The sequence below is a fragment of the Quercus lobata genome, chromosome 7 (assembly GCF_001633185.2).
Source record: "Quercus lobata isolate SW786 chromosome 7, ValleyOak3.0 Primary Assembly, whole genome shotgun sequence".
NCBI lineage: Eukaryota > Viridiplantae > Streptophyta > Magnoliopsida > Fagales > Fagaceae > Quercus > Quercus lobata.
Window position 1 is genome coordinate 26830061 of NC_044910.1, and position 25844 is coordinate 26855904.

Here is a 25844-nt window from a genome sequence, read left to right on the forward strand (position 1 = left end):
CAGGGGTTTCAACTGGCCTTTTCTTCTTTAGGTCCGGGTTAACCTTTAAGCCGAGATCAGAAGGGGGCTGAGGGGCAATTGGAGGAAGAACAGGGGTCTACAACTGATCTGCCACATTTGATGATTGACCCTTGGCTCGGGAGGCCATCAACTCTCGAAGGCTTTTTCCTTTATTGGAAGCCATGTTATCTACCTCGTCGTCTGAGGAGTCTTCTGAGCAGGCTATAATAATTGGGGCGCCGACCACAGAATTTCGATCCTGCTCTCCCTCAGGGTCTGAAAGCTCAATCAAAGAAGTTTTGGGAATCTCCTCTTCAAAATAGAACTCGTCTATCTCCTCCTCAAGAGAAAGACGAGATGATTCAGTCTCTCCTTTAGTTTGCGCAGCAACTTCAAAGTTGTCTGGTGGAGGCAATTACGCAACTGGTGGAGGATTCTGAACGCAGGGAAAAATGACTGGCTTGAGATCGTGGCGGGCTAAAAATTTGGCCTTGTACACGTCAATCCGAGCTAACCTCGGACTACCAGCTCTTATGGCGTGGCCAATGTCTTGGAAGGCGCGGGATAGGGGTTGGTGGCCCAAAACCAGATGAGCCGCGCGTAGTTGCCCATCCTCGCTAACGTAGATTTTTGACCTCAAAAGATAGTTCAAGGCCGGAACGTTTACGTGGCTCAGCCGAGAAGCAACTTGAGCTCTATCTGCAAAATAGCCGAGAAGGAGATATTGGTTAAGTTGTAAATTTTTTTATTCTTAAGCAAAAAAAAAAAAAAAAAAAAATGCATCTAAAGAGCTAAGCCCCCTCCCTAAAGGATTGGCCCTAGAGGCGCCGCACCTGGAATTCCTGCCCGAGTTGGACAATGAAAACCATTGCTCCACTCTCCTGAGGTAATGAGGAAATCATCCTTCATAGTCTTATTGGATATGGGGAGGCAGGAGATTAGCCTAACGACCTCGGACTGAAATTTAAGATAATACCCCCCCTTCTCGATGTAGTGGCACTTGTACAGATGAACCACATCATGCCAGGTAAGGCCTAGACCCATCTACTCGTTCAAGACATCTATGCAGCCTAATATCCTGAACATGTTTGGAGCGCATTGATGCGGTGTCAACCTATGATGGAACAAGTAGTCCCGGGTAATCCTACGCATGGGAAGTGTCATTCCCCCTTCTATAAAAGCAATCATGGGAATGACGACTTGACCCACGTCTCTATCTATTAATACTCCTTCTGAGGGAACTGCAGAACCACACCCGGTGGGATATGATATTTTGCCCTAAAAGCCTCCATGGCAGCCGGGGTATCTACTAGATCCTTGAATCTACCCATCTAAGTTAAATTGGAGGGATGGAAAGAAAACCGAGGTGAAAATTGAAAGCCGAGGAGAAATTTGAAGCAACGATGCAAGCAGAACTTACGGGTGTCCTCACAAACAATCACCAAGACACTTGGAAATCTTTTCCAGGAAGGATGCTTCGCAAAAATGGCTACAGAAATGTGAAGGCTGGAAATGTTCATGAATCTCTGGGCCCTGGAGTTCTCTAGACTTCTTATGTGCTAGTAAAAAAAAAAAACGAATCTCTTTAGGGCTTTATATAGCTAGGGGAAAAAGGAAATCACTCCCGCTCAAGAATTCTGGGAAAAATGTCAGCCGTTGGATTCGCGCCTCGCCATTTGATAAGGGAGACATGAAGCCGCCTGGAGTAAATAGTCGCGCCTCGTAAATTGTAGTGCATCAAAAGTAACTGCCCCCACACGTGTGAATCAGGAGCTAATTAATTCCATCCTTTGTAATGTCAAAACCCCGCTTTTCTCCTCGAAAGGAGATCAAAAACCGAAGTTTTGAGGGGCTATTGTGGGGACCAGCTAAAAATAACAGGCTGGCTAGGCCCTAGACCCGTCCGAGGAGTCAGTGTGGCCCAAGAAATCCTTATTTAGGCCCACTGGGGCAAAGAGAACATGTCTGAGGAGTAATTTCTCCTTGGATACTGCAAAATCCGGAGCAAAGATACATCCTAGCCACTATAGTCCATCTTCCAAATACGTAAAAATGAAGGAAACCCGAAATATCTCAGTAAAGGCTGCCACCACCATATTAAATGCATTACAACTACTCTCCTGGTCGCTTTAATGAGGAGAAGACCCCTGAACAGTGCTACCTTAACTACCGCAACTCACAAAGAATTGAGAGGGGTGTCTGATGGGACAGGTGCTCAAGTGAGGGTTTGGATGATCAACAAGTGTAAAACCCAGATGATAGGAAAGGGCCTATATAATATGTATAAGTCCCCCAAGAGAAAGGAGAAAAAAAAAGGAGAGAATACTGTAGAGAAGCCTCACTGCATTGATCTGTATCTATTAATCAAGTTTTTAGCCTTATCATTTCTGGAGACCTTTCTACACAATGGCATTTTCGTTCTTGTTTGTGTATTCCCTTAACCCATGCATCAAACCGTTTAAACTAACTAAAACTGAGTTCTTTAACCCATACTCTACAAAAATTCATTGTGTGGGACCTTTTGGACCAAGACTTGAGCGACAAGGATTGGGTCACCAAATTGTTCGCCTACAGATACCATATCAATTTCAGAGTCAAAGCATAAAACCATGATTTATTAACAATCATACAAGACAACATGCTCAAATCTGTCTTGACAAAATTTCATGCAACTTAGATATTAAACCATTACTTTTATATTGATCCAATTGTTGTGAGGCCACTTCCATTACAACCATGTCTGTCTTAGAATTCATAAGAACTACTCCTAGCATCCTAATTCATAGAATATGATTTAATCCAGATTTTTCATGTTGTAAACACTAGTGATAGCCTTAATATATTTTCTCACAAAATCATCAACTAATTGCAATTGGCCTTCATTTCGTGTGGGTGTTTTTATACCTATACTATACATGTTAGAATATATTAATAGGCATCCAATTGACCATAATATCTTCAATCTTTCGAATTGCTAACACAAAACCACAAATTTCAGCTTCTAACAATCAGATTAGAGAACATAGAAGAGAAACTATAGAAAACAATTACACCATCAAAATACCCAAAATAAGATAAGGTTTTATTTACTTACAAGCTAAAACTTTAGTGTTAAGCTCTTAATTTCTTCTTAGAGAGAGATATATGGTTTCGGTGAGAAAGGGAGGGTTGTTGGTGTGAAGGAAGGTGCTGCCATGTAAGAACAAAGAAAGAAGAAAAGAAAGGAGTAAAGAAAGATGAACCAAGAAAGTGTTCTAGTGCAACAAAGAAGACAAGGAAAATAACTTGAGTGGGGTACTTGTTTGCTAAGGGGAAAAAGGGTTGATGACTCACCCTTTTAACTTTTAATATTTATACTTATTACCCTCCCATAGTTCTATATTCTAGAATAGCCCGAAGAATAATATAACTTTGCATATAAATCCTTACCTTTATAAACTTCTTTCCATAACATAAAAATAAGTCTATATCTTTTATAACATCAACATATCAAAGCTTTATGCACTTAAATTAATTAAGATAATACTAAGTATATAAATCCATAAATTAATTATGCAAATAAGTTGAGATGTTACATTTTAGGGGGGTATTCGGTCAATTTTTGGGTTTAGGAGGTATTTTGGTAATTTTTAGGTTTAGGGGTATTTTGGTCTTTTTCTAGATTTTAGGGGGTATTTTGGTCATTTCAAGGTTTAGGGCGTATTTTGGTCTATTTTTTGGTTTTGGGGGTATTTTGGTCATTTTTAGGTTTAGGGGGGTATTCGGTCATTTTTTAGGTTTCGGGGGTATTTTGATAATTTTTAGGTTTGAGGGGGTATTTTAGTCATTTTTAGTTTTAGAGGTATTTTGGTCAATTTTTAGGTTTCGGAAATATTTTGGTCAATTTTTAGGATTAGAGGTGTTTTGGTCTTTTTTAGGTTTCGGGGCTATTTTGTTCATTTTTAGGTTTAGGGGTATTTTGGTCAATTTTTATGGTTTTTGGGGTATTTCAGTCATTTTTTAGGTTTTGGGGGGGTATTTTGGTCAAATTTTAGGTTTAGGGGTATTTTGGTTAATTTTTAGGTTTCGGGGGTATTTTAGTCATTTTCTAAGTTTATGGGTATTTTGGTCAATTTCTTTTGTTTTTGGAGTTATTTCGGTCATTTTTTCGGTTTGTTTATTTTTAGGTTTAGAGGATATTTTGGTAATTTTTAGTGGTTTTAGGGTATTTTAGAATAGGGTGATTTGTAAAAATGATACTTGGATCAGAATTGGGTCTAATTTGGTACCCAATTAAAACCCAATAAACATTAATGTTAATTGGGTTTAATTAAGTTAATACTCATTTAACCCAATTAATAATTGGGTGGATTTGGGTTGATTTTGCCACCCCTACTCATAAATGACATTTAGAACTCTGCAAGGTAGTAAGTCTATCGTTGAAGAATGGAGCTCAACGAGTTTACTGCAACTTTTAGAGTCCCGTAAATTTTTCGACATTATACTATAGGGAGGTTTGTGCGTAGTTCTTTTTTGTGGGTTTTACCATGTAAGTGAGGAGTACTATGCTATTGTACTTCGAAAATATCTAATAAATTTTCGTAGAGCATATAAAATTGTATTAAAAAATTATGTATTACTTTTAAATATAAAACGAAATTAATGATTTTAAAAATAATTTTGTGGGGTTTAAAAACACAAAAACAAAAGGGTTGTTTGAATATTCTTGATCTACACAACTAATTTATGAAATGTGGGAGGCGGAAATCCACAATGGGAGAACTAAATACGTAATCAAAGATAGAAATGACTGAATCACAGCTTTATATATATAGAAAGGGTTTTCGCAAGGTCAGTACAAGGATTTAGAGGGACAAATACTTATGAAAACTCTTCTCACTTTTTCTCTCAATTTTTCTGAACCCCCCTTCCTTGTTGCTCTTCTCCTCCTTTTATAGCCCACCTCCTCCTCTAGCAGTCCTGCCATTTAGCTGGATTTTAGGGAGATATTTGTCCCATCAGCACATTCCCCTGCCATTTTTGATCATAAGAGTAGACTTTGGGGGTGTCCTCACTATTTAGACCAGTCAATCATCATTTAATGCAACTGACATTAAGTAAGAGAAGTCTTAAATGCGGAGGTAACTGTTACATTGGGCTTTGTGTTTTCCTTGACGTGCTTCTCGGGAAAGCGGATAATAAGGGATTTCTCAGCTAAACGAGTGGCGGATCCTTGACTTGAGCCCCATGCTTCTCGGAAAGAGGACTCCATGGATTACCTCGGTAATGAGCCCAAAATGATCCCCTCTCTCATAGGGGATCCATCCACCCCTCCTCAACTCCTAATTGAGCCCACCTTATGGATGGGATTTTTGTTCTTCGAGGTCCTCTTTTCCTCAGTAGAGTTTCAAAGGAAGACTTGGGTCCATTCCCCCATAAATTTATTACATTAACGTTTTTTAGATGCAGTTTATTATTAATGTGACATCAATTTTATATTCATATATTAAGTGCTCATTTAGTCATTTAAAAAAGATTTTTTTTTTTATTGATTTAATGAATTTAAAATTTTTGATATTTTTAAAATTTTCTTTAATTAAAAAATTCATAAAATTGTTAAAAATATTTGTTGAAAAAAAAATTAAGCTTATTGAAATTAAAGCATTTGCATCAGCTTATGCAAAAATTTCTATATATTTTAACATAAGAACCTACTTTTTTCTATTTTATCTAACAACTTTTAAAACATCATCATCAAATTATCTATTTTTTACACGACATTTCATTATCTAGGAGTAAAATATATATTGAAAAGTAGATTTACATGTGAACAACTACTGCAATAATGTAAATTTATACAATTTTAGTTTTTTTTTTTTTTTTTTTTTTTTTGGAGAAAGTATACAATTTTAGTTAAGATCATGTTAATGGGTTCCCATTAGGGAAATGATTAATAAACCATATTAGAAACTTTTTAACACTACTTTCGTGAGAAATATAAAAAGCTGTCAGAAAATTAATTGCTTTTCATTTTTCCATAAAAATTTTCTAAAAATAGTCTATAAACCAATGCCCTTAGAACATTCATTAACATTTCCCTTTTAGTTAATGTGTGTGTTTTCTGGAGTTCAATATACCAAATTTACCCTTTTTTCTTATCATGTGTGACTAGTGCTCTCACATTGCGTTAATAGAACTCGGTTTTTTTTAAGGGGTTCAACTTCTATCCAATGGCTAGTGGCCACTAGACCTGTCAGGATACGAACACGTGTCCAGTCTTAGACACATGTTCGCAATCCAACGTGTCCAGTGGCACTGGCCACTAGACAGAAGCTGTATCCTTTTTTAAGCTTGTTTACAACGCTAACTTTGGCGGTTGGACATATAAATTGGCGAAACCCAACGGTCAATTTCAAATTCATACACTCAGACTCACTCACTTTTATTCTTTAATCTCTACTTTGTGTGCAAACCAATCATCAACCATCTTATTGAAAATTCATTCTCTCTCTCTCTCTCTCTATTCATTCCTAATTTGCCAATTTTTTTTTTCTTCTCAAATTTCTCCATGGCCTTCTCTCAAGAAGTCTTTGATATAAGAAATAATGTAAGTTCCTCTTAGTTTTTTGGGTTTAAATTTATTCTTTTAAAAATTAGGGTTTTATTATTTTGGTTTTAACGTTTTGTTTGGCTATTGAGAAAGAAAGAAAGAAAAGAATATAGAGTTTGAACAATGCTTAATTAACTTTTTGTATTCAGGCATTTGAAGCGAGTCCTTTTACTCCTGTTAATGCTCGACTTAGTAAGCACGATATCTCTATGATCACTCTGATTTCGACAGCTGTTCGTGTCAAGCCTCCACTGCTGCATTGCGCAACTGATGTTGGTGATGTGTTGCACTCGATCATTGAGTACATAATCAAAAATGTTGGAGAATCAAAGTTTCTCACACCACCGCAGAAACTTTTGAAGTCAATTGGTATTGTCGAGAAAGCCGTGATGGAGCAGTTGTAGATAATTAAGGAAACCCCGAGTGCTATGAAGGAGAAGAGAGAAAGAAAAATTCAGAATTTGATGTCAATGAGATGATTGCCGCAGCAACCAAAACTGAGAGAATTGGGTCACGACAATTTTAAGACAGGTCATCATCTATGACATTAGGTTTCTGACACTTTATTTGGGGTGACGTATCACTATGTCATGTTATAATCTTTAAAAAAATTACTTGTGTCATAGTTTCATATCTTTACCCAAACTAATGTCTGTGTCTATCCTTCCTAGATAGAATTCTTTAATTAAATTTCGTATATGAGAAATGATATGTCCACAATATTTTCACAACATTTTTACAATAAATTCCAAATAGGAATTGTTACTGGTTATTATTGTTGGGGTAAAAAAGTAATCTTAGTATTAGGTTTAAATTTCAGCCAATAACAACTAACCATCTATAATTTGTTGTGAAAATATTATAAAAATGTTATGGAGGTATCACCTCTCTTCGTAGATATATCCTCATCTTTTCTCTTTTTTTTTTTTTTTTGACATTTAACATCTAGTAGATGGTCTTTATTATATAAAAAAAAAAAAAAAATTATGAGAATATATCTACTAAGGCTGTGTTTGTTTCGACTGAAAATGGATTCGGGAAAACAATTTACACCCTATTGTGTGTGTGGTTGCGCATGGAAAATTTGATTAAACGGAAAATCATTTCTGTTGACTGTAAAATGAACCCCTCAAACCTAGAAAACAATTGCAGGAGTTATTTTACCTTCAAAGCATTTTCGGAATTCTTCACTCCACACGGTCCGACTCGCCAAGCTCTTCAGCTCCACCCCACGCACCAATGAAAGGGAGACAGAGCTCCACCCCACACGCCGACACCAGTCCGAGGTCCACCCACACTCCGGCGAGCAGCGCCGCCGTTTTCCCCTCCGCACAGGTGGGTTTTCTCCCTTTTCTTCTCTTCTTTCACTCAACCTCACCTCTGCCCACTTCAAGCCCTGCATGTACCCGATCCACCAAGGCAAAACCCACCCTCACATTGGCGAAGCCCATCTCACCTCCAACATCTTCGATCTGTCAATCCTACGCCACCGATGAAACACTTCTCTCATACCCACCCTCTACAATACCCGATCCATATCCCTTCAAACCAATCTCCCTTTTCTTCTCTTCTCTCACTCAACCTCGCCTCTGAGATCACGCCGTCGAGATCACACCCCAACACCGCTGAGATCGTTGTCCATGACCGATCTCTCTCTTTCTCGACCTACCTGTCCCTTTCCCTCAATTTTTGATCACTCTCTATTCCTCCCTCTCTCAGTTTGACTGAATTGTTTAAGTTTAACGAATGGTGTTATTTTGATTTTTGTTTTTTTAAGTTTATATATTGAAATTTAATTTCTATTATAAAAATTTGTTCAGAAGCTGAGAAAATGGCTGAGAAGAAGTGAGAAATTAGTAGAAAAATAGCATTTATAGAATGCAACCAAACACATGAAAACATTTTCTAGAATAATTTTCATAATGCAGTCAAACACTTGAAAATATTTTCCTTTTCTGAAAATATTTTACACTTGAAAATATTATACACTTGGAAAATATTTTACATTCAACCAAACGCAGCCTAAATGTTTGTTTGGTTAGCCATTTGAAAACTTGTGTTTGAAAATGTAGCAATTTGGAAAAAAAGAAAAAAAGAAAAAAAAGAAGCATTTCAAAAACATATATTTTTATATAAAAGAAATGCAATTAACATTCAAAAAAATCATTGAAAAATGTTGTTTTTGTGAAAAATTGAACGGATGCAAGTTACTTAACAAATTTTTTAAAGGGTAACATTATTTTGGTTCCTAAACTTTACTTAAAATTCTTTTTCATCTTTAAACTTTAAAAAGTTTGTTTTTGGCTCCTAAACTATTGAAAAGTTGGTTGTTAGTCCCTAAATTATTGAAAAATGTTTTATGTTTTGTCCTTAAATATTATCAAAAGTTTGTTTTTTATCCCTAAACTATTAAAAAAATTTATTTTTCATTCTTTTTTTTTTTCTCTAAACTATTAAAAAAATTATTTACTAAGTTTAAGGATGAAAAAAATAATAATGCTTAAGAATGAAAAATAATTTTTTGCTAAAATTTAGAGATCAAAATAGTTTTTTTATGAGCACTCCATGAGTTGCAATTTAATAACATGCCTCCCCCTCCCAATTTTAAAAATGAAAAGCTAAGTGACAATTTGTTTTTGAGTTTTCATTTAAAATCGCTCTTTTTGCTCCACAGAATTGCAAAACCAAACGGACCCCTAAATCTACTTCAGGAATCAGGAGTCCAATGATAAATTGGTAGGTTCTTTTGCTTCTTCATTTCTTTGCCAAAAGTCTTGGTGTAGGACTAAGTTACCCTGTCGGCGGAGAAGTAAAGCAAAAATGCTTACTGTTGGACTAGTAGGCATGTTAGTTTATTGTTACCATCATTCTCTGATGGTGTGTGTAGGACTAGCTATTATTCTGTGCTGATGTATATATCTTATGGTCTGCTTTGATGTAGCATTACTTTTTGACTATGATAAGAAGCTTTGGGTTTCAAATTGGATTTTGATTTATAACCAAATCTAGGAATTTTTTTTTTTTTTTTTTTTCACCTAATGTTGGTACTTGGTACCATTAGAATAAAGATTTTTTGTGAAGAACTCGAGAGAAAAGAAAGCTGCATCTTGTAAAGTGGAGAACAGCCGCTCTTCCAAAACACCTTGGAGGTCTTGGTATTATGGTTATGGAAAATGAATTCTAGGAATGAGGATTTCTTTGCCAGGTTGAGTTGGAGATTGGCGAATGAGCAAGAAGCTTCATGGGCAAAAATGTTGAAATGTAAATAATACTTAACTAATGTTAGAATGACTAATGTTAAAATGTTAATAATTAACTACAATTTATTTTAAGGTATTTAATAAAATATATACCAAGAGTCTTATAGTTCAACTAACACTTCGTTCAAAGTCCAATCTCTCCTCTCCTCCACTATTTTTAAAAACATTTAGAATTTTCAAATATTTCTTTGTTTTCTTCATGAAGCGTAATTTGAATATTTGGGCTTGTTGGTGGGGTTAGGAGTCGGTATAATTGGACTTGAACTTGTTAGCCCATCCAAATGCAAAGGAGAAAAAAGAGGATATGGATAGAGGGGAATTTTTGACCTGGAGAAAACTAGATTAATCTGAAACAAACTGATACGGGTTTGACCCTTGACGTGTCGATTTGATTATTATAGCACAATTTTGTTGCAAATTAAACAAAAATTCGTTTGCAAAAGTGTTCTGTTACATATATATTTGGTGAATATTTAGTACCATCTATGCGTTTTTGTTGTAAAAGATGTTACTATTTGACTAGAGTGGAAGTGAGTTATAAATATTGTGTAGAATACTATAATTGTTCGTAATGAACGATATGTGAAACATAATAACTATACAACTAAAACATAGCTTTTTAGCGTTACAAATTTAATTGTAAATATTTGTGGGAGTCACGATCTGATAGGACCAAAATTCTTAGGTACTTCCTTAATTATGAGTCTCAAAATGAGGTTCTAGTTCTACTAACAATGTTTTTCCTACTAGATCGAGAAATTTACAATAAAATCACCATTTGATTATTATGGGACATAAATCAAGAAACCTCAAAAAATACATTCTTATAAGAATAAAACTTATGATTACATTTTCTCAATAATAAAGAAAATAGCAAATTATATTGCTTGTTTCTCTATTTCAAATTGAAGATAGAAAATTACAATATTTTAATTCCTATTTACATACTGAAAAAAGGGGGGGAAAATTGAATAAGTTATAACCTAAATCCCTTAATCTAAAGTCAAAGGTAAGTGATGAGATGTGTTAGGCATCTGAAAGCTCAACATCAATCTCTTATCTCGTTCAATTCAAATATCGGTTTCCTTAGAATTAATGGTCAATTATAGTATTTTTTTTCATCCCTACAAGCAAGCAATTATATCTATAAACATTACGTCCATGCATAAAATATTTTTAGAAAAATAATCTAAAAGATTACACACAAAAAAAAAAAAGATCATCTTATAAAATGCAAAAAAGAAATTAGAAAATGCAATCCTAGACCATAATGATATGTTGTTGCCCCTAATCCATGTATGTTATCACGTCCGTCATGTGAATGGTTTTCTTGGAAGTTACCCGGTATTGGTCCATCCTAAATATGGATCCGAGAGCACCAATAACTAGGGCCAACTCAATACATTTTGAGATGAGGTGAGTTGGAGATCATCTTAGTAAAAACCACAAATCAATGCAAAGATTTCTTTGATTTACTAGGGGCGGAAAAGAAGGATTTTTTTCTTTTCTATATATATATATATATATATAGTTTTAAAATAGATTTTGAAACTTCAATAATAGTCAAGGTCCCCAGTCTTACTTTAAAGACAACTCATTCCCGTTCCTTATAATAGTTGAAAGCTTTGCTCGGCCTCTCATTCAAAGAAAAAATCTATAAATATGTGTTTATTAACAAACTGAAATTCAAATTCAGGGCATATAACAATAGGGTTTTACCAAGGTTTGGGTAATCTTATCCAGAGCATAGCTTATATATTTACGAACAGTAGTCATTTGCAATGTTAGTTGAAATTATTGTGATGTAAAATGTACTCTTAAATTATGGAACAAAATATATAAATTCAGAATTTGACTTTATGAAGAAGATAAGTGAGTTAACACTTGCATGTTGTGCGAGAGAGAGAGAGAGAGAGAGGAAACGACAAATTTTTACTTCTATAGTTTCTTTTCCTTCACATAATACATAGGAAAGTTCAGCCTGTTCTGTGATCAGTGAGTCACAATCATACAACTGCAACTATTAAGTATAATTCAACATTTGAACGCTAAAGGAATAAGGCATCTACTATACATACCAGCACCTGATGATCCTTACACCTTGCAAGTCGTATACATCCACAAGACCGTGGGGAAGAAAGAGTTACCAAGTATTCGGGAAAAAAGAAAAAGAAAAAGAAAAAGGCCTCACTGTGTTAGCAAACTGAAAGTGCCTCCCTAAATCCAATGCTAAAACTACTCTGTTGACCCTTCTTACCCAAACTAGCATTGCCTTTCTGCATCATGGCCACAAACTCATTGTAATCTATCCGTCCATCCTGAAAGACAAGTACAAGGCAAATCTTAAATCAAAAGAAGATAGAATCGAATTACAGTATTAAAGATGCATTGACAAAAAAAATTGTATAAGTTAGAACTCAGTGTAATCTATTTGGCCAACTTGTCCATGTCATTCTCAATCGGTAGTACAAGTTCAGAATTAAGAGGATACCCGACTGAAGCAATAACTCTCCAGCCAGTATTGTAATAATTTCCATTCTCATCACCAAAAGGTTGTGCTTCAACATAACAAAAGTATAGCTTAACCATTGAGTTTTGTAGCCAAGGGTCTCTCTCTCTCTCTTAATTATTTAAGTCGAAAGTTTGAGTTCAGTCCATGACAGAAAGGTGCTTGTAGGGTTAATAAATTCTTATATCAATAATAAAAATTCCCATCAATTTATTAATAAAATATCTGTTTTTTCGGGGCTAAATTGTTCGTAAAGGATTTTGAGACCAATAATTGCCTTTTAAGTGAAAGATCAACTAAACAAAATATAAAGCAATTTAGCACTAAACCTTTTTTCCACTGTCATATTCTCAAGCTCTCCCTCTTCTTCCCTTATTTTTAATTCCTTTTTACATTTTCTTTCTTTCTTTCTTTTTACAGGCATCATTTTTGCGCTTTGTCTAGTTTGTCTCTGTGTGTGTTTGCATGCAGCTGTCCATTTTTTGTCAACATGGCTTCTGAAGGAATTGGAAGGTTGTTGATAACTAGACATATTTTTTTTACTTTTCTATTAGTTCACATGTCAGAGATTCCCATCGTAGAATTGTCAAAGTATTAAGTTTCACTATGCGCCACATGTGGTATTGATGTAAGGATGGCTTATTCAATTCTAAGTAAAAATAAGATTATGTGATCGTAACTCGTAAGGAATATACTTACATTATCCTGATCTACTTCTCGGATAATTTCTTCCAAGTGGGCATCCTCAATGCCAAACTCCTCACAAGCCTGTTGGAGCTCATCTTGCGTGATATAGCCACTTCCGTCTTTGTCAAAATATGAAAAAGCTGCAAACAGATGATCTTCCCTCTCGACTTTGTTTAGATGCAACGTTGCAGCAATGAACTCCCCATAATCAATTGTGCCACTATTATCAACATCTGCCTGTAATTTTAAAACAAGCATTAGGCCATTGTCTAAAAATATGATGAATATTGTGCTTAGTGTAGGATTTAAACAAAGTTCAAGATATATATCAATTTGAATACAGGAGCAAACACGACCACACTCAGTAAAATGTATACTTAAGGAATAGCCATCCTTGAATATAGGAAAAGAATACATTGGAGAGGTTTTGCATGCATGATGCTGTGCAAGCAGTGACAGAAGAGGAACATGGAGCAATGCATCAACTTCAGGAGAAATGGTGTTACAGCGGCAGAATTTTTTCTTTTGAGACATGGGTCAACCCTGGTAACAAAGAAGGATTCCAGAAAAACTTGCAATCCAACACCATGATAAAATACTACCCCCATGATTAGACAGACTATGTCCACAAGATTTTGTTTTTAAAAAGCTCCATTAGCAGTTATTATGCTGTAATTGGATAAGTTACTAGGAAAGGATGGAACAAAAAACCTAAAAAAAGAAAGAATAATTCATCAAGTGCAGGTAATGCAACCTTGAAGGAGAAAGACATTAAGTAGATAACCAAATGAGAGAGTTCTCTTTGTGTTATGAATAGAAGGCACCATGATAGACTTTTTGTGCAAGGAAATCTGGACCATTGGCCTTCCCTAAACCACTTGAATGGGATTATATATCTGTTCTGAACTTGGGCTAGTAAGTTAAATCCTTGAATCTCAATCATAAAAATAACAACACTAGAAAGCAACAAAACAAAAGAATTAGAATGCCAATAGTGACATCATTAGATTACAAAGATTTTCATTATTGAGCCTGAGTGGTCATGTTGGCTGATGGGGATATAAGAATTTTAAGTCTTTTTGGTACATGAAGACCTACATTTTGGAGCCTCCAATAAAACTCATTAGATAGGATGGCTGTACATTAGAACCATATATCCTAAAGCAAAAGTCCCATGGTCAAAATCCAGTTCAGTGATTCAAATATCTGAATTTCTGTGTCTCCTTGGCAGGTGAAGAGGAAGAAATACTTCCTGGGGTCTGCCGGAAAATTCACCGAGCAAAAACTTGTCAATTTGAACCTTATAACCAAAGATGATATCTCTCACCCTCTATTTTCATTCAAGTAGAAAGAAATTTTACAATTTGGGGAAAGAAATGATGCATTACTCATTTAATTTAAAATGCTAGTCAAGAGTTCATGGGTTTCAAGTGTAGCATATGAGTAAAAAACATTTCTGTTACAATACTTACAGCCTGCATAAGATCATGTATTTCAGACTCGTTTAGATTGGCACCAAATCTTTTTAGTCCATCTTTGAGCTCTTCAAAAGTAATTTGACCACTATTGTCAGCGTCTATCACATTGAACATTTCTTTTAACCCTGCAATTTCTTCTTCAGAGAGGTGCTCTGCAATAACCTACAGATAATAAATGTAAAAATTAAGAAAGCAATTTCTTAACATAATTAAATCTATAAAGAATTAGTCACAAATACTTGTGGGATTGACTTATGTGAAAATAAAATAACAACTTACTCTAAGAGCCATTTTCTTAAGCCTGTCCATTGCAGAAAACTGTTTTAAGCGACTCAATACTGCAGAATCAAGAGCCTTGTCTGGAGCCACTCCATCAACCTGAATCCAAGGATGGCCTGCAACAAATCACAAAAAAATTATCAATGGAAAATAATTACTTCCTTATATTGACATAAACATGAGTTCCATGTCCATCAAATAAACAAATAGCTCACATATATAGAACAACAATGCAAAGTCATCTGCCTTATCCAAATGCTTTTGAAATTCTGCTTTCCTTATGCTATATTTTCTTTTTCTGTTTAATAAATCATTTTTCTTATTTTCGCTTCAAGCAGCAATGACTGTGATGATGCATGTCATTCTACATTCCTTCAAAATAAGAAAAAAAAAAAATCTTCTGACTCTGAAATAAACTTTCTAAAAAAGGTTTTTCTTCAAACAGCCAACTAGCAGAAAACAGGCACGAAAATTTTTACAAGCCATATTATCAGTATCACTACAGAAAGCTACTTACTAAATTTGCTCCGACAAACAAGGTATGTAACAGACCGGGTGAGTTCAAGTGGTCTCAGCCAGGTTATTCACTTCTGGCTATCTATCAACAACTATATAATACAACAAACGAGGCTTAGACCTAAACTTTTGGGGTTGGCTATCTACAATTATATAATAAAAGCCCAAAAGCTACAATTTGAGTGGCCAATATAGGAAATTGTCAATGAAATTACATGTATGTCATGCCATCTGTTGAGAGGGGGCTTGCCATACTATCACTATCATGATTATTCTCAGATATATCCGTAGGGGAGGAAACAGAAAAAAAAGAAACAACTTACACAATACTTCATGTGCAGTTATCCGCTTTCTTGGGTTTCTGACAAGCATTTTCCTAACTAAATCTTTTGCACTCTCGGAGATATTAGGCCAGGGATCTGATGAGAAGTCCAGGTCACCATACAAAACCTCTTCAAATATCTCATGCTCCGTTTCTATTTCAAAACGTAAAAGGAAAAGAAGAGAAGAAAAAAGTAAATTTAAGTTACTAGAACTATAGTAAAACAGTCTATGAAAGCACCAATAAGAAGAAAAAAAATCCATATTCTAAAGCATTTTAGGATTCTTACCAGCCCAAAAAGGAGGCACCCCACTTAAAAGAATGTAAAGGATCACACCAGCACTCCAAACATCTGATTCTGGACCATAAATCTTACGCAAAACTTCAGGGGCAACATAATATGGGCTTCCAACCACATCACTGAAAACTTCCCCTGTAATCTAGGACTATCAGTAATAAAATACACATAGCATAATTGTATTTAGATAACTGCAAAACTTTAAAAAAAAATATTCATATCAAGAGTTCATACTCTACTAAATAATCGAGCATCATCTCGTGAACATCACAGTATAATCAAAAGCAACATAATTTGCATTATGGTTGTCTAATATAATTCTTCTACTTATTTGACAGGTATAGGCTGATCTCAAAACTCCCAAATGATTCCTCTCCCCTGCAACAATGTTCTAGAGACTCTACATTAATATATATAGGAAGCCTAAAGCTTTAAAATTACCAATCCAAACATACTATTCCTATAAATAAAAAGCAAGAAAGACTACCCCAGAACTTGAGGCAACAATAAATGTATCATAAGCAGAAAATCTAATAGCCACATTTACCATAACCAAGTGCATTATTTGAACTGTATTGTATCTACATTACCACCTCTACCAAATTAGTTACAAATTTTTTATATAAGTAAAAAAAGATTTTGCTTGTAAGCTTGTTCTAGCAAAGTAGTTACAATAGGACAGGGTGAGGCTGAATATGTCCATAAGAGAGTCCCCAATTCAATATGTAAGAAGTTTATGTAATTTCAAAATATCAAGTACGGTTATAGATGATAGAACAAGACAAATTGAGGTGAAGCCAAAGAAATACAAGTCAAAAAGGGAAGGAGACTTCTCGAACAAACCTGGCTTATAGAATACTGATAATCCGAAATCTATTGCCATGAGAGGCGAATCCTCCTGGTCATTGACAAAAAGAAAATTCTCTGGCTTAAGATCACGATGCATGACCCCTAAAGAGTGGCAGGCTTCTATAACACCAACTACTGTCCTAGTTAGCTGAGCTGCCTTCCTTTCTGAAAAATGCCCCTGCTGAATGATCCTATCGAAGAGTTCACCCCCTGAACACAACTCCATCACAACATGAACAGCAACAGCATCCTCATAAGCCCCTTTGATTGAGATTACATTAGGCTGCCCTGCTAAGTGATGCATTATCTGAATTTCCCTCCTCACATCATCCACATCATCATTCGTCAATAACTTCCTCTTCGCAATAGATTTGCACGCGTACTGTCTCCCAGTCCCCTTCTCCACGCAAAGAAATGTCGTCCCAAATTGCCCGTGCCCAAGCTTCGGCCCCAAGTTATAGTACTCCTTCAAATGACCAGTCTTGGTTTGCAAAACAGAATCAGCCCGAAGCCCCGCGCTCGCTGATCTCTTCACATTATAAGGAAGCTTCCTCGGCTTTAATAACTCTATTGGCTTAGTAACCTCCTCTTGCTCCTTTGGAATTGGAATTGGAATTGGCAGCTGTACTGGTTTAATAGTAATAGTAATCTCTTCCTTGTGCGTCAATGGTTGTTCTGCAGGTTTTTTAGTCTCTTCCTCTTTGTCCGGCTTCTGGGGTTGTGCTAATTTGTCATCCTCTACATTTCTAATGGGCTGCACCTGCACTGGCTTAATATCTTCAAAGAAAATCTTAACCATTTCCGGAGGCTTGTTTTGTACAGGTAAAGGAAAATCTACTTCTTTTTTCACAGAAGTTGATGATTCATTGGCAATTCCTCTCTGAGAAACGATGCAGTCCTGGGATCTAGTCCACCAAACCGATTTCGAAATCGATTCCATAAGTCCATACTTGGAAGGAGCTCTGTTTCCCACGCAGTTATTTCCCATCGAATTCTACTATTACTATTTTTGCCCCTGTATTATTCTTCTTGTTGTACGAACCATATATTTGAGATATGAGAGAAACGCTACAACCCCAATTCGTTTTTCGCAAATGGGGATAGGAATGTGAAGCGAAGAGCATTATCCATCGGTGTACGAAACAAACCCATTCAACAGAGTCGCTGAGAAACCTGGATAAAACCTCTCCTTTTTTTAAAGAAGACTTGTAAAACGAAACAAGATTATCGTAATGATAATATAAAGTTCGAGGAAACCAATGGAAAATTACGTGGGATTGACGCAATCAACGCCGACGAATTACAAAAAAGGAAAGATTCAGAGAATGGAATGAATAAAAAATGGGCGCCATGGAAAGACAGAGACAGAGAGAGGTATAACAAAATATTTGAGTAGTTGAGAAATTTGTGACAAAAGGTTATTGAACTTTTTTAATTTTGTTTCGCGGATTATTAATGTAGGACACGAAAGGAGAAGAGAAACAAGGAAAAGAGGAACACAGAGAGAGAGAGAGAGTCGCAGGTTTTTGTGTTTGGAATGTTTCAAATTTCTAGGGTCGTAGTCGGACGCGTTAAAGTCTTAATAGTAATTTACTTTTGTGGGTTTTTCTTTCTTCGATATTATAAAATAATAAATAGAAATAAATAATCTTTTTGTAGTCTCTCCTTTGTTTAGATCTCTGTTAATGGTGCCAATTGGACTGTGATTTGGACCCGGAACCCTTTTTTTTAAAAGAAAAATCTTAATAGTAAAATAAAATTTAAAAAAAAAATAAAATAAAATCTTAGCATTAAAAGCATGGCATGAATTCACAGAAGTCAGCAGGTGGAAGTTGGATTAAGGTGGCGGCTTGGTGGGCCAGACTCTCCACTGCCCGCGACCGGCCGATGCCGGTGTATTCTTTATTTTTGTTTTGTTTTTAAGGGGTCATAAGGTGAGGGTATTTTGGTCTTTTTCTTTTTTGCTTTTTTTTTTGGATAAAAAGATTAGAAGTTTCGTTTGCTTTAATTGGATAATAAAGAGGAGGAATGAATAAGATAACATTAATCCTAAATTCAACAACATTGATTGATTGTTTTGGCAGGACTTTCTCCTAAATATGCTTAATTTTTACTTCTTCCTCTTTCTTTTTCATTTTTTATGAAGAAAAATAATCTCTTTAAAATTGTACCTAGTCCCTACCCAGTTTAAGGTATACTCAATATAATTGATCCTCATGTTCTTCAAATTTTATTGTATATAATATAAACCATGATGACATGAAGTGAGGGTCTCAACTTTCAAGTGAACCTGCCTTTAAGCTTCACTTTTATAATAAATTTGAAACAATTTTCTCCTAAGGCTCAATGTCCAGTTTAGGATGATCAAACCATATGAAACTTTACAAAAATTCAAGTAGAATTTGACAATGAGAAATTGGAGATTAGAAGTATTTTACTTATAGTTATCTATTATTATGATTAGGCAATTGGAAGTTATGAAAAGTGTGCACTACACTACCGTCCAATTTTATAAAGAGAAATTGGAGATTGGTTAATTATATTTATCTATTACTATAATTAGGCAATTAGAAGTCATGAGAAGCGTGCATCACACTATGGCCTAATATCCAGTTTAGGACGATTAAATCATATGAAACTTTACAGAAATTCAAATGGAATTTGACAATGAAAAATTAGAAATTAAAAGCCTTTTTTACTTATATTTATCTACTAATATGACGAGGTAATTGGAAACCATGAGGAACGTGCATCAGGGAAATTAAAACTGGTCTTCTAAGTTAGGCTGTACCTATCAAAGTGGAATGGATTTTTATTACTTGTTTGAATGCTTCGAATAGATCCTCCACCAGAGCAAAGAGCATTACCGAGTCTAGAGACAATTTGGTGCCTCCACGGGATTGGCTTTTGACATCCTTTTGGTTTGGTCAACATTGGATAAGTCATAAGTGGTGTAGCTGTATGTGAATTCGTTGAAAATTCAATTTCCAAACGTGCATTAATGGCACATTAATAATATTTATCAAGACTTTAAGGCAAGCCACTAAGTACTTCAAGGCGTGCCACGCAGCAGGTATCAATTTTCTTTTTAACCTTTTGTTGGGACGAGGTTTCTCTGTAATTCATTTTAGCATCAAAGGATGAAATTCCTTTCATACGATAAGGTAATTGGTATTATGGTAATATATTAAATTTCTCTTATAAGATTGTAAAATTTATACTATTGTAAAAGAAATTTACTAAAAGTCTCGCCTTTGTGAAAGATGAAATCCCTTTCCAATGATAAGGTAATTGGTATCACGGCAATATATCAAATTTCTCTTACAAGATTATGAAATTTACACTATTGTAAAAGAAATTTACTAAAAATCTCGCATTTGTAAAATTTGTACTATTGTAAGAGCATTCTTATGAAGAATGCTAAATATTTTAGTATTTACTATTTCAAAATCCTATTTTGTCAATTTTAACATACTACTTTACAATCCACCAAATACAAAACTTCTCTTAGTTTACCACTTCATTTAAATATTCTTTTTTTATTCTTTCTTTATGTTTTATTTATTCTTTCTTTTTATGTTTTCAAGTAACTACCATTAAACAAATTTTTTTTTTAATAATCTTGCTACAGTAGGCTACTAAAATAGCAATCCACTATAGCTAAATTGCAAAATAAATAAGATTTGAGAGTATTGATGGAGTGTGCATTTTAGTATTTATAGCATTTTGTATATTAAATTTTAGCATTTATAATATTTGGCCTTCTTGATAAGAATGCTATGAGAGAAATTTAATTTCTCTAAAAGTCTTGCCTTTGTAAGAGAGATATGATATATCACCGTAATATAAAATAAAATAAAAAACAGTTTTTTTAAGCGCAGTGGGCCATATGTATAAGTAAAATTCCGGTCAAACATCAAGTGTTATCTTCTATTTAGCAGGATTATTATTGACAGAAACTGGCCCGCCTTGGGGCCTAAAATCCAATCAGAACTCAGCCCAACTAATTATAGTCAAATTTATAATCCATACAAGTTTAGACCCCCCCCCCCTTTTTTTTTCTTCATTTGTAGCCGTACCTCTGCAATCACAAGATAACTCAGCAATAGTATTGATGCATGCTTGACCTTTCAAATTAGTGAATCCTAGCAGCCCTGTGCATGTATAGTAAAAAGTTGTTACAGCCCTATGTACCTTCCATAATCCAGCACAATGTTAATAGCCAATTTCAAATAAAGGCAATAACATGATGTCAAATTAGAACTAAGACACCATGAAGCAAATGGTATCAAATCATTTGATGCACACATAACTAAAAGTGTAAAATATGTAGCCATACATACACGACTACATCATAGTGGGCAAAGGGTTAGATCTTCACCATTCAAATTGATTCGTGCACATACAGAGAAAGGTTGGATGCTATCCACTCATAGATCAAAACCCAAGAATCCAGCAAAAAGACCATACCCATATTCACAACTTTAGCACAAAAAGATGTCAAACTATAGCTAACAGCATGCCAGGACCATAATCACTTCAAAACAGGCTTAAAAAACAACCACTGCTCTGCAATAGTAAAATGAGTTTATGTCCTCTGTGGGTCTATTTGGATACTGCTTATTTTGCTGAAAACACTATGCCGTGAGTCTGCATTTGATTAACTTCTTTAAAATGCAGTGCCTAATGCTGTGCTGTGGGTCTGCGTTTGAAAACTTAAAACGCGTGAACAATGCCTAATGCTGCAAAACGCGTTAGGCAAACACACGCTATATGCTAAGAAAAGAAAAAAAAAAAGGACATAAAAAGCTAAGTTATTATGGTTATTTTCTTTAACAAACCATCAACCAGCAACTTGATGATCCACAGTTAGTGCACTTCAAACATCTTTTGCCAATCCTGCAATATCAACATTTCCTGACTCGGCCTCAGTTGGAAAGGCTTTATCCTCAATAGGTATCCCTCGTCTCATAGACGGTGAAGATGAAGGATTCCCTCGCCTCGTAGGCGGTGAAGATGAAGGCTCCCCATCAAACAGACTTGGACCCCCAAACGCACCAAAGAAACCTTTCTTCATCTCTTCAGCTGCTTCAAAGAAACTGTTGAGCCCACCAAGGAAGCTACGTTCTATGGCTTCAATATCACTCCGTAACCCAGGGAAATCCAATGCCCCATGCTCTGATGACCCAAAAGAGAGAGACCCTTTAAGCACCTCATCTGTGACATCATCTTCAGTGTATTCTTTGTTGGACTGCATCACTTCAACAGGCCTGATAAAAATATTAAGGCAAGTGTGAGACTAACCTCCCAGTCAGACTATATTCTATTATGACCACTGCTTGAATTGTCACAGCTGCATTGGTATCCCACCACATTAATTGGAATTCCAATATTCTTATGGAGCTATATTAAGTTTACAAAACTTAAAGAATAGAACCAACCCAAAGAGTGAACAAAACCAACCTGAAGTTGGACAGAATCACATCCGCCATGATATATCATATGAAAACCACATTTTTTTTAAACCAAAACAAAAACAGAACATGCCCAAAATCCCATACCAATGCCAAACTAATGTAAGACCCCAATGCAACCAAAACCAATGAGTATATACATCCGCTATCAGATGATATACCTGATTATTATTCTACCTAATAACTATGCCCAAATGAGTGACAAATCTCAACAGCACAGAAAACAACAATTTATAAAAAGCAGACTGTTCACTTGGAAACAAATATGAACCAATAACATATAAAAAGTACCATAGCTTCAAGTCTGTTAACTCTAATCATAACTATAATTTTTTTTTAAGGAAGAAGAATAAAGCAATGTACTTTACCAAATATTTTTTTTGATAACTGAAACAAACAAACAATAGTTAAAACTTTGGGGGAAAACATACACACAAAATTATAGAAGGGTAAAACAAAGTAATTGATCAAACTCTCATGCATCTATCAGGTAGAAGATAAACAGACAAACCTCATAAAAAATTAAATAAAATGTACCCATACAAAACAAACATATAATCATATTAGAGAAAAAGCTGAGCTCGAAGGAAAGTTGAACTTAGTGGAATCTATCTAACAGGCCCCAATTTAATTATATGCCTTTCCACAGGACCAGGAGATTGGATCAAGCCATAAGAAGAATGCTTGGCTGATTAATAACTCATAAGAATAGAGACAAGAGCTCAAGCATAACCTTCTAGATTACAAGATGTAGAAAACCTCAATTTAAGATGGAACATTAGGTTCTTTTACTTAAATACAGAATTCCTAAATCAATAACTGTTTTCAAATTGAGTTATGAGCTTTAAAAGAAAACAATAGTGTCTGCCAAAATTTCCACCAACACTAATGGTTTAAATTACAAGCTAACTTTCACAAACAGAAATTTTCCAAAATGAGAACTCTGAATGTACCTGGAAATTAAAAAATTAAGCTTTTTGATATTACAAGTTACCCCTTTGCAAATCGAAATTTTCCAAAATAGGAAAATAACTAGATTTTTTTTCAGAGTAAAAAAATTTTTAAAATAACTAGACTTCAAACATAAAACCATTACTATACTTGAGATTAAATGTACAAGCATGACAAATGAATATCATTGGAAAAACATTAATGTAATTTGTTTTTCTTTTGGTAGCTATTATGGGCTATAATTCTATAATCTAAGCATTTGGCTTCCACTAATTTAAAAGTGCTGTTTGAGAATCAAAACGAGAAAGGACAAATTATTATGTAAAGGTTTCTGGCTTTGCATTCATTTTGATGCACTTTATAATAATGATAATGATAACAATAATAATCATGATGATGATGATGAAGAATAAAACATCATCGTCATCATTATCAATTAGCCTCATTATATGCGCCGACACACATGCTTAGAGGATTTTTTTTCTAGAAATATTACAATGGTACATGTTTATTTCTTTTATTTTCTGATCATATTTAAGAAACAGTATAAGTTTGAAACAGAACAACAAAATATTAGCATAAGCAATCTATCCTATTAGATGAAAGGGAAGCATGATTAAACAGTATAAGTTATACCATGATTTTTTTTTTTTTTTGGGGGGGGGGGGGGGTGGGGCATATACCGTGAAAATAGGTTGAAAGAGTGACATATTCTTGCAAAAAGATTTCAAGTAACTTTAGGAAGAAAGAGAAGTAACATTCAACAAAATTTGGAGCAACCATGGCAGAGTACATATACGGGACTAATAATGGTTCTAAAAATAAGATAATGGCAGATTGACAGTAAATTAAAGACACAGGTTTAATGCTAAAGTAGTTCACTATAATACTGTTCAGTTTTGAAGCAAAATAAAGGAATAGAGCTGAGCACTTTGTAATATAAAACTTGTATGATGGATAACAAATCAGGAAGTTTATGATTAATCTATAGTTCAACCAAAAGCCTCACCAACGGTAAATATCAAGAAAACTACTTAAAACATAATTTATGATTAATTTGTTTTTCTTTCAGCATTTTAACTTATTTACTTATATACAACCTTTTAAAGCCTCACATTATTTTTTGGATACAAGTATACAACTATACTTCAACCAACTTTCAGCAAATAGCAATCAACAAAAAGCTGTTACATCCAAAAGCACACCAAGCATAAGGAATGGTGATTTCCTGCCAATGAGCCTTAGCTCAACTGACGCGACCTAGGTGAAGGGTGAGGTCTTGGGTTCAATGTGTACAAATTAATAAACATATAAATAAATAAATATGGAACGGTGGCTTCCTACCAAAAAAACAATCTCCATTTCTCTTTTCCACAAATTACATAATTTTCAGATACCCTCATAATTCCCATTTTGAAAAATACTCTCTTAGATTTCTTTTGGCAGTCCAACTATCTAAAATCTGCCATTTCCAATTAAATGGAAACGAACTATAGCTCAGTTAGCACTTCCTTCTCCCATAATAAAATATTAGAGGATGAAATTGCGGGTTCAAAACCTATAAGAATACCAAAAAAATAAAAATAAAAATCTACATTTCCAACTACTTATCCCCAAGAAAAATTACATTTCATGGGTGATCAAGGTAAGATTTGTTTGGGTTTTATTTATACTTTTTCCCCCAATTAGATCAAACATTATTTTCCCAAAAAAAATTTTGGGTGGTTTTAACTTTTAATGTTTGTTTCATACAATATCTATTTCTTTTTCTACCTAACTTATCATTCATAGAGCTTCAATTTATTGTTATATTTTTTTCGAATAATTTTTTTTTTTTATATCTAAAAGAAATTTTAATAGCTTCTTCTTACTTATAAAACTTTTTTTTTTCTTGATTAACAAATTTGGAAACAAATGTGAACTTTTAGCCTTTAGGGATGAAAATAACAAAAGTAAAACTTTAGGAACAAAAATGGCAATTAACCTAATATCTAACAGAAAATAATGTTTAAATAGAAATTAACTGTTCAAAAGTATTCAGTCAAATGAAGAAATTGAGAAAGAAACAACAAAACAAGCACTCAATCAAACACCTCACATACCAAAACTTATCACTAAAATCACATAATTAAAAAAAAAAATATATATATATATATATATTTAAATATATAAATAGATAAATATAAACCATAGCCAAATGCACTAGTATTGGTTCACCACAAGCCCAAACAATAAAAAATCTAAACAAAGCCCTTAGCTAGTCACTAAAATTTTCTTAGAAACCAAACAAAGCCCAAATACACATACATTCATATACACATATATAAAGATAGAAACGTACTTGCCAACGCATTCCCTGAGAAGCTCCTCAGTTTTCTCGCACTTTCTGATGAACTTTCCGGGCTCCACCTCCTCCGTTCTGCACTGCGACTTCACCACCTTCCTGGTGGAGCACCGGTCGCCGGCCCTAGGGTTCCGGCTATCAATGACATCTCCGGCCGATGAATTGCTCTCGTCTGGTTCGTCGTCCTTCCACACCCACCCCATTCTTCCAAATTCTTCGATCAACTTCGCTTCGCTTCTCTTCTCTTCCACGTAAAATCTTCCACACAATTCTAGTTGGTTTTTGTTT

The 25844-nt window shown here is 34.6% G+C and overlaps 2 protein-coding genes across 3 annotated transcripts; both read right to left on the reverse strand.

Annotated features, from left to right (window-relative positions):
• Positions 1-11769: 11769 nt before the first annotated feature.
• On the reverse strand, positions 11770-18303 carry LOC115952682 (calcium-dependent protein kinase 26-like). The gene is made up of 7 exons (XM_031069884.1): positions 16782-18303; positions 15930-16073; positions 15642-15794; positions 14803-14918; positions 14518-14685; positions 13058-13282; positions 11770-12167 (listed from the first exon to the last, which is right to left on the reverse strand). The coding sequence occupies exons 1-7, from the start codon at positions 17773-17775 to the stop codon at positions 12045-12047; spliced, it is 1923 nt and encodes a 640-aa protein (XP_030925744.1). The 5' UTR covers positions 17776-18303; the 3' UTR covers positions 11770-12044.
• Positions 18304-20699: 2396 nt separating this feature from the next.
• LOC115952683 (fra a 1-associated protein) lies at positions 20700-25832 on the reverse strand. Of its 2 annotated transcripts, XM_031069886.1 has the most exons (3): positions 25554-25832; positions 21629-22057; positions 20700-20941 (listed from the first exon to the last, which is right to left on the reverse strand). In XM_031069886.1, the coding sequence occupies exons 1-2, from the start codon at positions 25757-25759 to the stop codon at positions 21667-21669; spliced, it is 597 nt and encodes a 198-aa protein (XP_030925746.1). In that variant the 5' UTR covers positions 25760-25832; the 3' UTR covers positions 20700-20941; positions 21629-21666. The 2 variants fall into 2 exon arrangements, with proteins under 2 accessions (XP_030925746.1, XP_030925745.1); XM_031069885.1 differs by lacking the exon at positions 20700-20941 and having other exon boundaries at positions 21146-22057.
• Between the last annotated feature and the right edge of the window lie 12 nt (positions 25833-25844).